The 16,280-nt window shown below is 50.8% G+C and overlaps 1 protein-coding gene across 2 annotated transcripts in view; it reads left to right on the plus strand.

Moving 5' to 3' along the window:
• STK10 (serine/threonine kinase 10) overlaps nt 1-16,280 on the plus strand; it is a 113,621-nt gene that overhangs the window by 74,400 nt on the left and 22,941 nt on the right. For both annotated transcript variants that reach the window (XM_026007115.2, XM_072756592.1), the window contains 3 exons: nt 7,049-7,183; nt 9,452-9,997; nt 12,665-12,795. In XM_026007115.2, coding sequence (XP_025862900.1) covers nt 7,049-7,183; nt 9,452-9,997; nt 12,665-12,795 — 812 coding nt within the window. The remainder of the gene's footprint in view (nt 1-7,048; nt 7,184-9,451; nt 9,998-12,664; nt 12,796-16,280) is intronic.

Below are 16,280 nucleotides of genomic sequence, written 5' to 3' on the forward strand. Positions count from 1 at the left end.
TCAATTTTTTTTTTTTAATTTTTATTTATGATAGTCACAGAGAGAGAGAGAGAGAGAGAGGCAGAGACACAGGCAGAGGTAGAAGCAGGCTCCATGCACCGGGAGCCCGATGTGGGATTCGATCCTGGGTCTCCAGGATCGCGCCCTGGGCCAAAGGCAGGCGCCAAACCGCTGCGCCACCCAGGGATCCCAAGTCCTGGGTTCAAATCCCAGCTCTACCACTTCTTGGCTGTGAGACCCTGGGAGATTGGCTTGACTTCTCTGTGACTCAGTTCTTGCTCTGAAATGGGGGTAATGGCAATGCCCCCCCTTTAACAGGGTAGTTGTGAGGGTTAAATACAAAGATACAAGATACTGTAGTGCCCACAGCTTAACCTCTGTGGCTGTGCTCAGGGAATGATGCATTGAATTGCAAATGCCTGGAGGATCAGAGGCCTCATTTTCTGGGTATTTCTGGTGTCTGGTGGGGAAGCCAGAGGTGGGGTGTGCATCACTGTCAGATGCAGAAGCTCCAAGCCACCTGGGGCCAATTGTTCCTGTAAGCAGGCACCTCCTGGCCTGCTACATCCGGCCTCTAGGACATTCAGGACATTCCACCAGGAAGAGACCAGCTGTCCTCCATCCCCACATGGCAGCCCTGGAGCCTCAGCTTGGGCCAGGAATTTTTGTTACATAGTTGGAAAAAATGTTCTGCCAGAGGATGCTTAGTGTGAGACAAAGGGTTACAGAAGAAAGGAGAGATCCCTGGAGATAAAGAAATGGCCTTCCCAGGCTTAGACTGCTAGCAGCTTTGTCCTCGGGCCTCTTTATTTCTGGGTTGGGGAGAGGGTGGAGCACGGCTTGTTTGAGCTGGTCTGGCTTTGAGTGACAGGGAGGGGCCTCCGGAGCTTGACTTCATGTCTCCTGCAGAGCTGTTCATGCCCCTGGTTTCTTTCTTTTTCCCTTTTTTTTTTTTTTTTTTTTTTTAAGATTTTACTTATTCATGAGAGACACACAGAGAGAGGCAGAGGCACAGGCAGAGGGAGAAGCAGGCTCCCTGTGGGGATCCCCATGTGGGACTTGATCCCAGAACCCTGGGATCACACCCTGAGCCAAAGGCAGACGTTCAGCTGCTGAGCCACCCAGGCATCCCAATGCCACTGGTTTCTGCTGCTTCTGGGAGGTTCCTCCTGGCCTCCCCCCATCGCCCCTTGCCTTGAATTGACTGTGCCCAGACTGTTTTCTGGTTCACCCCCTCATTTGCACAGAGATTCTTGGGGACTGTGTCATGTAGTGATTAGTGACCCAGGCTCTGCAGTCAGGCTGGACCACCTGGAATAGGAGCAGTTCTCACTCCGTGCCTCAGTTTCCTCATCTGTGAGCTGTGGATAGTGCTCGCGTAACGCAGTTGAGTGAGGGAATGAGACTCCGTGCGCACGGTTTTTATCACAATGGATGTCAAATCGGGCGTTCTGTGTACGCTTGTTGAGTTGTTTGCAAACCTGCCACACAGTGTCCCAGCCTTGGTGTCAGGGTCGCCCGTGACTTCCGCTCTTGGACGTGGTGGCTGGCTCTGGCCCCTGTGCTCGCCCTATGGGCCGCAGGCGCAGCAGCGACAGTTGCTCCGCTCCCTTACACCGCCAGCGCTTGGCTTCAGGCCCCCGCAGCCTCCCCGGCGTCTCCCCTTCTCACCTGCTCCTCTTTTCCCGCCTCTGGTCACCCTGGAAGCGCCCCAGGGTTTTCTCCCCTGTCTCCGCTCAGCTCCAGGGTCCCACCTGGTTTACAGTGACTGCCCCCACTTGCTCCAGGGCCTGCACCCAGCCGATGACTCTCTACCCTGTGTGGACGCCCACACCACATGCCTTTTCTTGCACACTCTGTGTCCGTTCTGTCAGGAAAGCCTCCGTCTCTGCCCTCAGAACATGCCCTGAAGCCCACCACTTCTCACCATTTCCATTGGTTGGAAATGGGCTGCCACCATTGCTCTTGCTTGCATTATTACTTCCTCACCGGTCCTGTCCTCCATAAGTCTCTTCTCAGCACAGCAGCCAGAGGGAAACCTTAAAATGTACCTCAGCTCCTGTCCCTTCCTGGTCCAGAGCCCGTGAATGGCTCCCCTCTCACTCAGGCTGCACTCCAGTCTCAGTGACCTGCAGGGTTCCATGTCATCTGCCCACTGCATCTTAAACCCTCACTGCGTGCCAGCCACTCTGACCTTCTTGCTGTGTCTCAGAAATGCCAGGCAGACATCTGTCCCAGGGCCTTTGCACAGCTCTTCGTACTGCCTGTAAAGTTTTTTCCTCCATGATTGACTTTCTTCTTTAAGTCATTGCTCATCTCAGTGAGGCCTCCACCAACCACCCTATTTTAAACTGGAAACCTGCTACCCCCACCCCCAACATAGTCCTAGTTCTCCTTTCCCTGCCCTACTTTTGGTTTTTCCATGGTTTACTTGTTTATTAAGTTGATTGCTAATCTCCCTGATGAGCACTTCAGCTCCCTGAGGACAGCAGTCTTTGTTTTGTTCACTGATGTGTCCCAAGCATCCAGAACAGTGTCTGGTATGTAGGAGGCCCTCAACAAGTATTTGTTAATATTTTTACTTAACTGTAGCGTAACCCTTTCTCCATGCCAGGAATTACTCTAAATGTGTAGCAGATGTTAACTGATTTAATCATCAGAATAACCCTAGGAAGTAGGTACTATTCACATTTGCATCAAACAGATGATAAAACTGAGGCACAGAGAGGTTAGGCCGCCTACACAAGGTGACACAGCTTGAAAGAGAGCTGGGATTGTGATCCTGGTTGTCTCACTGCAGAGCCCTTCTCCTGACCACTCTGGTAAGCCTCCTCTCTGAATGAATGAAGGGGAGAATGAAGGGATGAGAAAGAGACAGTTAGATGGGAGGGAGGGGGGAGTTGGACAGCTGCTGAGAAGTCAAACCTTAAAAGTGGTATCAGGCATTTTCTAAAGCCAGCCTGGGAGTTTGGACCCCCTGGCTGGTGGTTTCTAAGCACATAGAGGACAACTAGGATCGTTCTTGGAAGGGATGTCTATGTAGAGGCAGGAGGGGTCCTGGCAAGAGGGAGGTGCCAGTGGGTGAGCTGCGTGGCATCGCGGGGTTCCCTGCAGAGATGGCATAGACCAGCTGTGCCTCTTCCTGAAGGAGCAGATGGCTGAGCTCCCCTCTGATTGGGGCCTCCTGCAGGGGAGCTGAGCACCTTCCTAGGGATCCGGGTGCCCAACCGGCCTGTCCCCACGCGGGCACACAGTGCCCTTCCTGCCCAGGAGGCCCCGCCCTCCTTGCAGCGGGCTTTGTCTCTCTCCTGGGCCTTGGCAGTTTGGGGTTAGGGAGTTACCTTCTTTGGACACATCCCTGGAGGTGGTGTTGCTGAGGCAGTGAGGGGGGTGGTCTGTGCTTTCCATGCCCTCAAGCAGCCACGGAGGGCCTGCCTTGTCCACCGTGCCTGCCTGTGGGATCTTGGGATTGGCATCCAGGGAAGCTGCCCGGCTTAACTGCTCTTCTGGCAAAGGGTTTTCTTCCCCATGGCTTCCCCATGGCGTGCCCTTACTAAGGACCCTGAGGTGCTCATGGCAGGTGGGGGACAGACGGTCTGGCCTCAAGAAAACAAGACTCCTGGCTGTGCTGGAAAACCACTAATTTGGTCAACATGTAGCGTGCCCTGATGAAAACCGGGTGTTTCCCAAAGCCCGTGCCTGCATGCTTTAGTTTGGCCATAGCCGCTTCATCAACTTGCAGGGAAGTTTCCATGGCTTCTTGCTCAGATTCACGTGTGAGGTTGTGCAGTATGAGGCTCAGGAAACTTTGGGATCTGATTCTCACTGTCACTTCCAAGAAAGCTGTGCTCTCTGGGGATGCAGGAGGGAAGAGGGGTGGCTGGGGGTGCAAACTGTGCCTTAAAGCCTTGTCTGACTGCTGCTGCTGCTGCTCGTGCTGGTGGGGGTGATGGTGACAGAGGCAGAGATGGTGGTGATCGGGTGATGGTAGTGACAGAGGAGGTGATGGTAGAGATGATGACAATGGCAATGATGGTGGTGACCGAGACGGTGACGGTGGTGACAGGTGGTGGTGGCGGTGGGGTTGGAGATGGTAGTGATGATGATGGTGTAGACAATAGCTGCCATACGTCGAGCACTTACAATAGTGCTTACAACGGCCCTACTGTCACTCCCAGTATACAGATGAGCAAACTGAGGCTTTGAGAGGTTGAGTGACTTGGCCAGGGTGGTGGTGGAAGCGGCATTTCATCCCAGACAGATTGCACGTAGAGGCAGTACTCTAACCACGACACCCTCCTGCCGCCCATGATTGGTAAGCCCTTGTTAACGCTCTCACCCAAGACCTTTTGGAACCACCCAGCAGCTGAGCTGATACCTTTAAAGGGTAACAGGTAATACCACTGCTCTGCTGCACCCTCCAGCAGCTCAGAGAAGAAAGTCTCAGCTCCTCACTCCAGCCCAGGGACCCTGCCTGCACCAACCCATCCTTCCTCCTCTGGCCCCTCCTCTCCTCCACAAGCCCTGCCACCGTGGCCTTCTGGCCGTGCCTCCAACCTACTGAACTCCGTCCTGCTTTGGGGCCCTTGTCCTCCTTGCTCCCACTGCCTGAGTCCTCAGTGCCTAAGTCTTTCCCTACCCAGCTCGAATATTACCTTCTTAGGGAGGCCCTTGTGACCACAGACTAAGTGGCTTCCACTGCTCCGGCCAGGCCCATGTGATTCCAGCCTCATGCTCTCCCATTACCTGGTCTGACATCATCTTGTGTGTCATGTGGCTATAGAGTTGTTCTCTCCCTCTCAGCTGCAAGCCCCCAGGGGCAGGGACCTTGCCTGTCCTGTTGTTCAGGCTTATCTCAGCACCTGGCACACCATTGGCCTCAACATGTGGTTGTGACACAAATCAATGAATGAATGGGACATGGGAGAGAAAGAACTGAAATTCTTTTTTTTTTTTTTTTAAAGATTTTTTTTATTTATTCATGAGAGACACAGAGAGAGGCAGAGACACAGGCAGAGGGAAAAGCAGGCTCCCTGCAGGGAGCCCAACGTGGGACTTGATCCCGGGACTGTGGGATCACGTGCTGGGCCAAAGTCAGACACTCAGCCACTGAGCCACCCAGGCATCCCATGTAATGAAATTCTTAAAATCTTTACTAGTTTGGACTAACAGGAGAAAGCCAGACTGGCTTAAGGTTCTTTAAAAGGAGCGAGGATTACACCTTTCAAGTGTGCAGAGTTCGGTGCCTAAGCGGAAGGGGTGTTGTCTGGTGACCTTCCACAAAGGGACTGTCCTACATGACCAAGCACATAAGAATGATTTGTAATGGACCTATCAGCGGTGAATGTGCTTACAGGGTGCAGAAAATGGGTTCGTAGTCACTTACATACTTCCCTGCAATCTCGTTGACACTGTTCCTCCGCTGATAAATTTTCTGACAGTGAAAGCAGTAGATTTCATCAGAGCCTTCCTTGAAATTACAAACGAGCGAACTCCGGTAACATTCCTTTCCACGCCGCCGTGGGTGAGTGGGGCAAATTGAGGAATTCCACATCCTTGTCCACACCCTGGGGCTGGGGATTAGATGCCCGAGAACAGACTTCTCCCAGGGAGATGCCTGTGCTGATTTAATGTCTGCTGAAGCTTCTTAAAAGCTTTGGTGTTTTGCAAGGTGTGTGAAAAAGCCTGCATTTTTAAAAGATGTGACATTTCTATAAATACCCAGGAATAGAACTTATGCGACTCTCCCTTAAGAGTTTGCAAATACGCACATTCCCAAAGACCTGCATGTGCATGTTCTAGCTTTATTTATAGTTGCCCCAAACAGGAAACAACACAAATGTCCATCAGCAGCAGAATGAATAGATTGTGACCTATCCATACAGAATACTACGCAGGAATGAAAAAGGAACAATTTACCAATATTTGCAACGAGGTAGGCGAATCTCTTGGTTTCAACCACGATGCCAGACACAGAGGACTATGTGCTACATGATTCTGTTCACATGGAGTTAGGGAACAGACAAAACTAGTTTCTGGAGCTAGGCAACTCTGGGGAGTGAGGTTGATGATAAGGAGATGGAAACCTTCGGTGTCTGCAGGTGGGTTATAGTTATACTGAATATATTTAAGTGGAAAAACTCATTGAGCTTCATGATTTGTGAACTTTATTGGATGTACTTTAATAAATGTACTTTAATAAAGTATTTGTAGTAGATATTTTAATTTTTAAAAAAGATTTCACTTATTTATCAGAGCAAGCAGAGGAGGGAGAGGGACAAGCAGACTGCACACAGAGCATGGAGCCTGACGTGGGGCTTGACCTCAGGACCCTGAGACCATGATCTGAGCTGAAATCAAGAAGTCAGACACTCTACCGACTGAGCCACCCAGGCGCCCGTAGTAGATATTTTTAAAACTGTATATTAAAGCCTTTTAAGGGATCCCTGGGTGGCGCAGCGGTTTGGCGCCTGCCTTTGGCCCAGGGCGCGATCCTGGAGACCCGGGATCAAATCCCACGTCAGGCTCCCGGTGCATGGAGCCTGCTTCTTCCTCTGCCGGTGTCTCTGCCCCCCCCCCCCCTCTCTCTGTGACTATCATAAATAAATTTTAAAAAATAAATAAATAAATAAAAAAAATAAAGCCTTTTAAAAAAGGAAATAAACAAATGCACAAACAACCCCCAAACATCACCTGAGCTCATGTTTTGGGCTAAACTCCTCCTTGTGCATTTTCTCGATTATTCCTTACTACCTCTGTAGGTTTGGCATTATCATCTCCATCTTGGAGGTGAGCCTGCAGCTCGGAGAAGGGAAGGACATGCTCAGGTTCCACAGCTGGTGGACGGCAGAGCCAGGATTCACCCTCTTCCACCACATAGGACTTGCTGAGCTACTGGGCCCTCCCTTACTGAGGGCACGTTCACATTTCTCTCCGGGATGCCGCCAGCCTTCTCTCCTGGGAGATCGCGTCCCCTAAGACTTCGCCTGCCCCTCCTGCACCCTCCAGCCCAAAGTGGTTCTGATCCAGGTGTGTCTTGCCCCCTCAGCATCCCTTCGTCAGCAGCGTCACCAGTAACAAGGCTCTGCGGGAGCTGGTGGCCGAGGCCAAGGCCGAAGTGATGGAGGAGATTGAAGATGGCCGGGAGGAGGGAGAAGAGGAGGACTCCCCGGATGCCACCTCTGTAAGGCCTGGAAAAGTGGGTGCTGGGGAGGAACGGGCTCCCAGCAGGTGATGGCTGGTATAAGAGGGAATCTGGGCAGGGGATGTGGAAAGGATTCCTGTTTCTCCCCAGCTTGGAGATTATACCCCCCCCACACCACAGGTTACGTAAGTTGGCACATGGGCCGGGCTGTGATGGCCAGGTTCTATAAGTTTTCAGGAAAGAGCAGTAATCTAGATTTTCACATGGGATCTTTTAGTTTTCAGAAGTTGATACTGACTCATTGCTTCTCTGCCTTTTTCCTTCTGTGGCTCGCATTACAAAATGAAAATGCTTTTAGCACACTGTAGGATAAGTGCGGATAAAGGCTGCACGTGACCAGAGGCAACAGGCTGAGGGGCTCCAGGCACCCCAGACCCTGTCTGGCTGCCCTGAGTGCCCAGGGTACCCATGTCTTGGCATATTTGTAACCCATCAGCCGCTTCAGCACTTGGCTGAATTTAAATTTAAATTAAAGCTGATTTAAGTTTGTAAAAACATTCGAGCCAAGCAAAACATGTCTGTGGCCTGGATTCTGTCCCGAGCTGCCGCTTTCAGATCCCTGGTCTAAGCCACTTGGGAAGGGCCTCTTCCAGGAAGGAATTCTGCTGTCCAGGTGGTGCAGTGAGAGGGAGTGAGGCAGGGGCAGGACTCATCTGTCAGGGAATGGACAGCATGGTGCTGTGTTGAGTTTGATGGAATTCTGGGAGGAGCCAAAGGCTGGCCTGGATCCCTACCAGGATGAAGAAGGGAAGCACAGAGGAGGATGAGCAGAATCAGTACGGCAGCCTTAGCCTTTCACTGGGCCCTTGCTGGGTGCTGGGCAGGGTTGTGCTGCAGCTCTGACGGGAGAACCAAGATTCCATTTTATAGATGGGACAAGTAGGGCCCGAGCGATGATGTGGCTGGTTGAGCTGATAGGCGGCAGGGCCAGGTGTAGGAGAACCATGGTGGAGGGTGGAGAGGGGGGTGGTGTGCCTGGGGCCTGGCTCCAGGACAAGGCAGCAGGCAGCAAGGTTGGGCGGGAGGCAGGAAGCAGTCACACTGGCAGGAGGCTCCTCCTTGTCATGGAGGCAGTGGAGGCTAAGGAGGGCTTCAGGCAAGGGCCGGGCATTGGCGTGGGGATGATAGGATCAGATCTGAATTTCTGAACCCTTGTTCTAGGGTGTTGAATAAGGAGGTGGATTAGACTTGCTTTTGGAAGCTTCCATAACCAGAGTTAAAAACAACAGCCATTAGGACCCAAGGGAACGCTGTGGTGTGATTCCATTAATAACAAATTTGAAATCAAGTAAACTAACCTATAACATTTTTTTAAGATTTTTTTTTTTAAAGATTTTATTTATTTATTCATGAGAAACACAGAGAGAGGCAGAGACACAGGCAGAGGGAGAAGCAGACTCCCCACCAGGAGCCTGATGCGGGACTCGACCCAAGGATCACTCCCTGAGCCAAAGGCAGACGCTCAACCGCTGAGCCACCCAGGCATCCCTAACCTATAACACTTTGAGATAAACGTCAGGACAACTATCATGTCAAGGGGAGGGACAGACATAAGTAGGGGTCTCCGAGGCGGTGGTGTTCCACTCCTGAAGTGGAAGGTGGCTGTGTGGGTGCTTGCTTTATTCATTCATTGCATGTTTGTATTTTATTCTCAGAAATGGGTGTTCATTTCATAAAGTCAATGTTTCCAGTACTTATCACCCCCCAAAAGCTCTAAAACCAAACCAAACCGAAACTTTAAAAACTTAGTGGCTACCAGGCTGAATCTAGCCCCTGAATAGTTTTGGTTTGGTTTTTATGCAACTAAAAACAAAACAAAACTAAAAATTTGAATTAGTTGCCATCTAAAAATCAGGTGGTGGCAGATAAAAATCCAGATTCTAGCTTGTCTTAAAAAATTGGAAGTTCTGTCTCCAGGGGACCCATTTTTCTCACATTGTCATAATTAGCTGGAACCGAGTAGCCACTGCCACCTTTAGACAGGGCATGAACCCTCCAGCTGGCCACAATTGCTTCCACTTATAGGAGAAATAACAAGTATTAAATAACCTCAAAACAAGTAATAATTTTGTTGTTGGCTATGTAGTAGGGAGTAGTGAGGACTGTGGCTCACTGGAGAGGGCTAAGTACCGGACTTCTTGGCCCTGGCCTACTTCGCTTTGTGAGTCTGACTTTCCGGCCCTACTGCATCTCTGATTCTTGTCTTAGACGTAAAATAACATGATCTTGACTCTTTTATCTTCCTAGCCTCTGGGGGATCATACCCGAGACTCTTCTGAGGTGAGCCAACTGAGTCTCAATACTGACAAGGCTGTCAAAGAATCCTCCCTCACTCCACTGCCACCCAGCCAGCCTCAGGACAATGTGAATGGGCCCAGCCAGCCCTCTGGGGACAGATCCCTCCAAACCACCAACCCCCCAGATGTGGCTCCTGGAAATGAGAATGGCCTGGCAGTGCCAGCACCCTTCCGGAAGTCCCGGCCATTGTCAATGGATGCCCGAATTCAGGTGTCCGAAGAGAAGCAAGTCGCTGACCGGGACGGGGACCTCAGTCCGGCAGCCAACAGGTCCCAAAAAGCAAGCCAGAGCCGTCCCAACAGTAGTGCCCTGGAGACCTTGGGTGCCGAGAAGCTGGCCAACGGCAGCCTGGAGCTCCCCACCCAGGCAGCCCTGGGCCCTTCCAAGAGGGACTCAGACTGTGGCAGCCTCTCCACCTCTGAGAGTTTGGACTACAGTACCTCCCTGTCAGCTGACCTGTCCCTGAACAGAGAAACAGGCTCTCTCTCCATCAAGGTAATGCTACCTCTTATACCACAGATTTGGAACTAGAATGCTGCAGGTTGTTCTGCTGCCCTGTTTTTTTTTTTTTTTTGTTGTTGTTGTTTGTTTGTTTGTTTTTTAAGATTTTATTTATTTATTCATGAGAGACAGAGAGGCAGAGGGAGAAGCAGGCTCCATGCAGGGAGCCCGATGCAGGACTCAATCCCAGGTCCCCAGGATCACACCCTGGGCTGAAGGCAGACACTCAACTGCTGAGTCACCCAGGCATCCCCTGTTTTGGTTTTTGAAAGCATTTAGTGGCCGCCTTCCATTTTAAGTGGTTCATGGGGATTATTTTTCTTTAAAGAGCTTTGAGCTCAGTTAGTAGTGTAATCACCAGACTATCAGTTCAGTCTGGGGTTTAGTCAGGCCAGGCAGTTGGCTCAGGTTTAAATTTCAGTTTGTGTATCTGCTTAAATTGGGTTTGGTTAAAGACCCTGGTGAAGTTTGAGAGAGAGAATTCTGGGAGTGAAGTTCCCTTATTTGGGGGTCAGCCTTGTGACGCAGCTCTGACTGGTAGATTTCAGTTATAGGGAGTGGGTGTAAAGCCCTCTTGGGTGGGGGCTTTCTGGAGGTGGGTAACATTGTGAATGACAATAGCTGCTGTGCCTGAGGGCTCAGCATGGAGGCCAACACTGTGAAGTGCTTTAGAGAAAATGGAGGTTCCTTCATCATCTCAACGTACAGATGAGCAAACGGAGGCTTAAGTGGAAGGTGGAGAGCTGGTCAGACCCACAGATGTGCTCTGAACCCCACGTGCCATTCTGCTTTCCCAGGGGATGCCAGGCTGCCTCCTCAGGAAGGGCTGACCCCTCCCCTGCCCACATGGATAAATCTCAGGATGTTCTTGAACTCACTCCTGGCCACTTGACCAGGCCACACTGAAGGTCATCCAACCAAGGCTGATTTTAGGGAAGATACTATATCGTTTTGTTTTTTTCTCCCATTGTTTACTTGGTGGAAACCACACTGTAGAGACTCAAAAATGTTTGCTAAACGAAGGGAAGTCAAAGAAGGAAAAGCAGCCAGCCAGCCCGCCCAACAATGAGCTTCAGAAACAGAAAGCACAGTTCTAATGTGTTACCACGACAAGCACAGACAGTGGCTCTTACGTACAGGCCCATCATCTTCCTTAAGACAGATAACATGTCCTTTTTCTACTTAGAAAAACAACAACATTAAGCAAGAAAAAAAAAATTAAGCAAAAAAAAAAAAAAAAGTAATAAAAAATAGAGGCCAGAGCAGGGTCTCCCCTGCCTGTTCTCAAGGGTGTTGAGAACATTCCTTTGCTGGCTGACTGGCAGTGAGTCCGGGAACACGGCTGCTCTGATGAGTCCATGGGCTGCGTCAGCACCCCTCAGAGAGATGAGGAGCCTGTTACCTCGGAGTAGTTGTAGTGTGGGGGCTGTAGCCCTCAACCTCCTTTCTTCCCTGCCACTCCCCACTTCTCACTGTTAGTCCTGAGTTGAGCTGTAGGGTGCGTGAGCTGGGTACTGTAGGGAGATGAGAGTCGGGTATGGCTGCTCAGTGCCTTTGGGGTCTGCATTCCCTGAGCGAGGTGCCAGGAGAAGAGGTGGAAGCCTGGGTGGTAAGGGGTGGGAGGGTGGGAGGCTGAGCCCTCAGGGAGCAAGGACTGGTTCTTGGTCCTGGCTGAGCAGGAGTAGGGGTTCCAAGCACACTTTGAAGGGATGAAGACTTAATGCAGTATGCCACCCTGGCCTGCCTTTTTTTTTCTACCTGGAAGGTCCTTGGGCCAGTTTTGGAAAGCAGGGCTGGGCTACACCAGGAAGGGCCTTGGAAGCCAGTTGAGATCAGAGTGGGAGACACTATGATGACTGCAGTGCAGGCTCTCAGGCTCTCACCTGAATCAAGGCCAATTTTCAGAGGGTATTTGAACATCCCCGAGTCCTGGCAGCACTCTATAAGCAGTTGCATCTGAAATGTGTGATTATTTACAGGAAAAGATAAAAATTATGAATAATTTCATGATGACTCTAGATGGGTGTGGCCTCCTGTAGAGTTCAGGTCCACTCAGGTTTGGCTTCCAGATCAGTTACCAGCTTCAGTTTTCTGAGTTCTTTGGATTTGGCACTGTGGGTAAGAGATTATGGTCTGCAGATACAAATATAAATAAAATACTTATTTTATTTATAAATACCAAATACTGAACAGCTGCCATGAGCTGTGCTCTGTGCTATGTCCCCCACGTGTTCTCTCACTGTATCTTTGTAACCACTATGGGAGGTAAGTACTGTGACTCTCTTCCTCCACAAGTTTAGGAAGCTGAGGCTTGGACAGGACAAGGGACTTGCTCAGGGTCACAGAGCCAGTAGGTGGTAGAGGAAGGATTAGAACCTGGTTCTTTGTGATGCCATGTCCTGTGTGTGAGTGTGTTGGCAGCCAGGTGTGGGGCCGAGCTGGGGCGGTGTTTGAAGGCCATGATCGAGGGAGCAGAAAAGGTAAGCTCCTACACTCAGGACCCCAAGTTGAGAAGCTTGAGGCAAGAGGAGGAGGATGGACAGCTATGTTCTATCTGGATGTTGAGGCTGTGGGGCCAGGAAGACTGTGGGCCATGCCCTGTGTCACTCACAGATTCTTAGCTGAAATCCTGAGCTTTGCCTAATGATTCTACCCTGCCAGGACTCAAGATTGCACAATAAAACTCTCAAGAGGACACGCAAGTTTGTGGTGGATGGCGTAGAGGTGAGCATCACCACCTCCAAGATCATCAGCGAGGATGAAAAGAAGGATGAGGAGATGCGATTTCTCAGGCAAGCCTGGGATGGGCCACTGATGGTGGTAATGGGGTGGGGGTTTGGTGAGAGGTAGGGTTGTAGGTTCTTTTGGCTAGAGAGCTGTCTGTCTACAGCATGAAGTGAGGGATCAACGACACAAAAGGCAAATGGTTTTGCTCTTGCATTCCCCAATCCACCCATCCATTCATCTGCCTACCCACCTATTTACTCATCCACCTTTCTATCCATCTCCCTATTTTTTTTTTTTTATTTATGATAGTCACACACACACACACAGAGGGAGAGAGAGAGAGAGAGAGAGAGAGAGGCAGAGGGAGAAGCAGGCTCCATGCACCGGGAGCCCGATGTGGGATTCGATCCCGGGTCTCCAGGATCGCGCCCTGAGCCAAAGGCAGGTGCTAAACCGCTGCGCCACCCAGGGATCCCCTCCATCTCCCTATTTATCCACACACTCATCTACCCACCATTCCTCCACTCACCACTCTCTCATCCATCCATCCTCTCACCTACCCCACCCACCCACTCATCTGTCTCTCCATCCATCTACTCACTCACCCACTCATCTACTAACCCACCTACTCATCCATCCATCCACTCACCCACTCACCCACCCATCCGTTGACTCATCTACCCGCTCATCCACCCACCCATCCATCCACTCACCCATCTGCCTACCCACATATCCATCTATCAACCTATCCACCCACTCCTCTATTCACCCATCCATTCATCTACTCATTCACCCACCCATCTGCCCACCCACCTGTCCATCAGTGCACCTACCTATGTATTTAACCCATCTCCCAGATTGGGGAATGTGGTAGTGATCCAGATAGTTGAGGCTATTGCCATTATAGAACTTATATCTAAATGGACCAACACATGATACACAAGGTAATCCCCAGTTGTGGTATATGCTGCGAAGGAAGTAATGGGTGATATGATAGCGAGCCCCTGGATTGAAGGAGGCTGCTCTGTGTGTGGGAAACCCTGAGTGGAGTGGCTGGGGGAGCACAGAGGGAGCTGCAAGGCTAAGGCCTGAGGAATGACTGCCAGGTTTGTTTAGGAAGCTGAGAGGATAGGGCTGGAGTGTGGAGTGTGAGGCCAGAGGTCACGTAGACCTGTGGGCCAGGGTGGAGGAGTGTGAATTTTCTCCCAGGTACAGCCAGAGCGAAATAGTTGGAGAGTGACTGGCTCTCATGTCACTTTTGAAAGATGGCTCTGGCAGCTGCATGAGTGTGGGTTGTAGAGGGGTAACACTGACATAGGGTGACAGGGAGACCCTGCCTGGGACAGTTGGGCTGTAGGCGTGGGCTGGGGCAGTGGCCGGGAGAGGGAAGAAGTAGACAGTTCAACATACATCTTGGAGGCAAAACAAGTGAGACTGGTGAGGGAGGAGGGTGTGAGGCACAGCTGTCTGCTGGAAGCCATCTTTGTGCTTTGGAGGTGCTCAGGCCCCCTAACAGCCCTCCTCAGGGAGACCCTATTTCCCCCATTTTGTAAATGAGGAAGTGTTTCTTGGCAGTTAAGTTACTTGCCCTGGGCCACCCAGGTGAGAAGGTAGGGCTGCAATTCTAGCTCGATCTGTCTGTGTGACAATTCTACCAGGCTTCCACTAGACCCAAAGCTTCCTGGGGCTACCAGGGCTGGGGACTTAGCACTCAGGGAAGCCTTGGAGCCACAGAGATCTCTTAGGGCCAGGCCTTTGCAGGGTAAATTCATTATTAGTTTGAACAACATTTCTAGAACATGGAACACATTTATATTTTTAAAAAGCACAAGCATTCCAAAGCCAAATGGAAGCAATTTTAGATGCTCTGGGGCACTTTCCCCCTCTAGGGACCACAGAGATGAGAGGTTGATTTTTCATCAGTGGCATTTCTGCATGAATACATGTACACGTGTATACACACACACACACACACACACACACACACACACACACACAGAGGCATCCTCATCATGTGGGCTGGAGGGCTCGGGACAGAGGGCAAGAGGATGGTTGCTCTTGGAGGATGGCACCACCATCCATTTTCATGGTCATCTGGGAGGCGACCTCCTCTCCTAGAGCTTCGGACGTCAAGGGTCAAATTTCCTTTCCATCATCTCCTCTCTAGACAGCCGAGGTTCCTGGGTTGAAATTCTAGATCTACCATACCCCATCTAGAATGGACGCCTTCTGGCTCTGGCCCTTGAGGTCTGAAGCTTTTCTTGTTTGCCTGTCACAGTCTGGAGGGAGGGCCGAGTGTCCTGTCTTGGCTTGGCTTCTGGGCCGACGGCTGTGCAGGGGTGTGGAAGGCTCCCATCATTCCCCTGCTGGCTGTCGCCTGCTACCCCCCACCCCGGCCTTCATGGATGCTAGGATTTCCAGGGAATTGGGCCATGCAGGCCTTTGAACCATGTGATCAGGTCTTCACTCTCCCAAATTGAGACTTCTAGGTCAGAGTTCCCTTTTTCCCCTAAAATTGCTGTTCCCAGTGCATTCCTTCTAGAAGACATCAGCCTCTCAGCCTGCCTTCCCTTGTGAGAGCTCAGGTGGGGCAAGGAGGTAGTTGTTAGAGGTAGTTGTTAGAACCTGACTGCCCACCTTATTTTGTATGCCTTTGCTTTTTGGTCAGGTGTTCTCTGAGCCTTAGTTTCTCTGGAGTCAGGAATTTCTAATAAGATTAAAAAATATATTTATTTAAGAGAGAGGACAAGCAGGGAGAGGCTCAGAGGAAGAACCAGGCTCCCGTTGAGAAGGGAGCCTGACACAGGGCTCAATTCCAGGACTTGAGATCAAGACCTGAGCTTGGGCAGCCCTGGTGGCTCAGTGGTTTAGCGACGCTGTCAGCCCAGGGTGTGACCCTGGAGACCTGGGATCGAGTCCCAAGTCAGGCTCTCTGCATGGAGCCTGCTTCTCCCTCTGCCTGTGTCTCTGCCTATCTCTCTGTGTGTGTCTCTCATGAATAAAAAAAGAAAAAGAAAAAAAAAAAAAAAGACCTGAGCCAAAGGCATATGCTTAATCGACTAAGCCACCACCCAGTTGTCCCTGGAGTCAGGACTTCTTTTCTTCGTTAACTCTTCAACCTTCTCACTGCCCAAAGAGCAGAGGCTCAAATGGAAGCTTCTTTATGTGGCTGTGGAATGTATCTCTGGTTTTCCAGAGACCGGGTAGCCTTGCCTCTTCTTTCTTATGATCACTGTCCATCAGCTACCACTTAGGAGCAAACAGCAAGTTTTACCACTTGGTGACCATGTCTGCGCTGGCCAGGGAGCCCCAATAGGCATCACCGGATTTAACCTTCAAAGAACCTGGGAGGAATAAACAACAAAACAAAAAACAAAGAACCTGGGAGGTAGACGTTATCTGTGCATTTTACAGATGCAGGAGGAGGGGCCTAGAGATTAAGTGATTGCCTGAGGGCACCCAGCGGAAGGTCAGCAGCCCTAAGATTCACACAAGGTCCCTCTGACCCCTGAGAGTGTGCTGGCCCCTTCAGGTAGTATGTGGGGAGCAG

Source organism: Vulpes vulpes, chromosome 4 (genome assembly GCF_048418805.1).
Source record: "Vulpes vulpes isolate BD-2025 chromosome 4, VulVul3, whole genome shotgun sequence".
Classification (NCBI taxonomy): Eukaryota; Metazoa; Chordata; class Mammalia; order Carnivora; family Canidae; genus Vulpes; species Vulpes vulpes.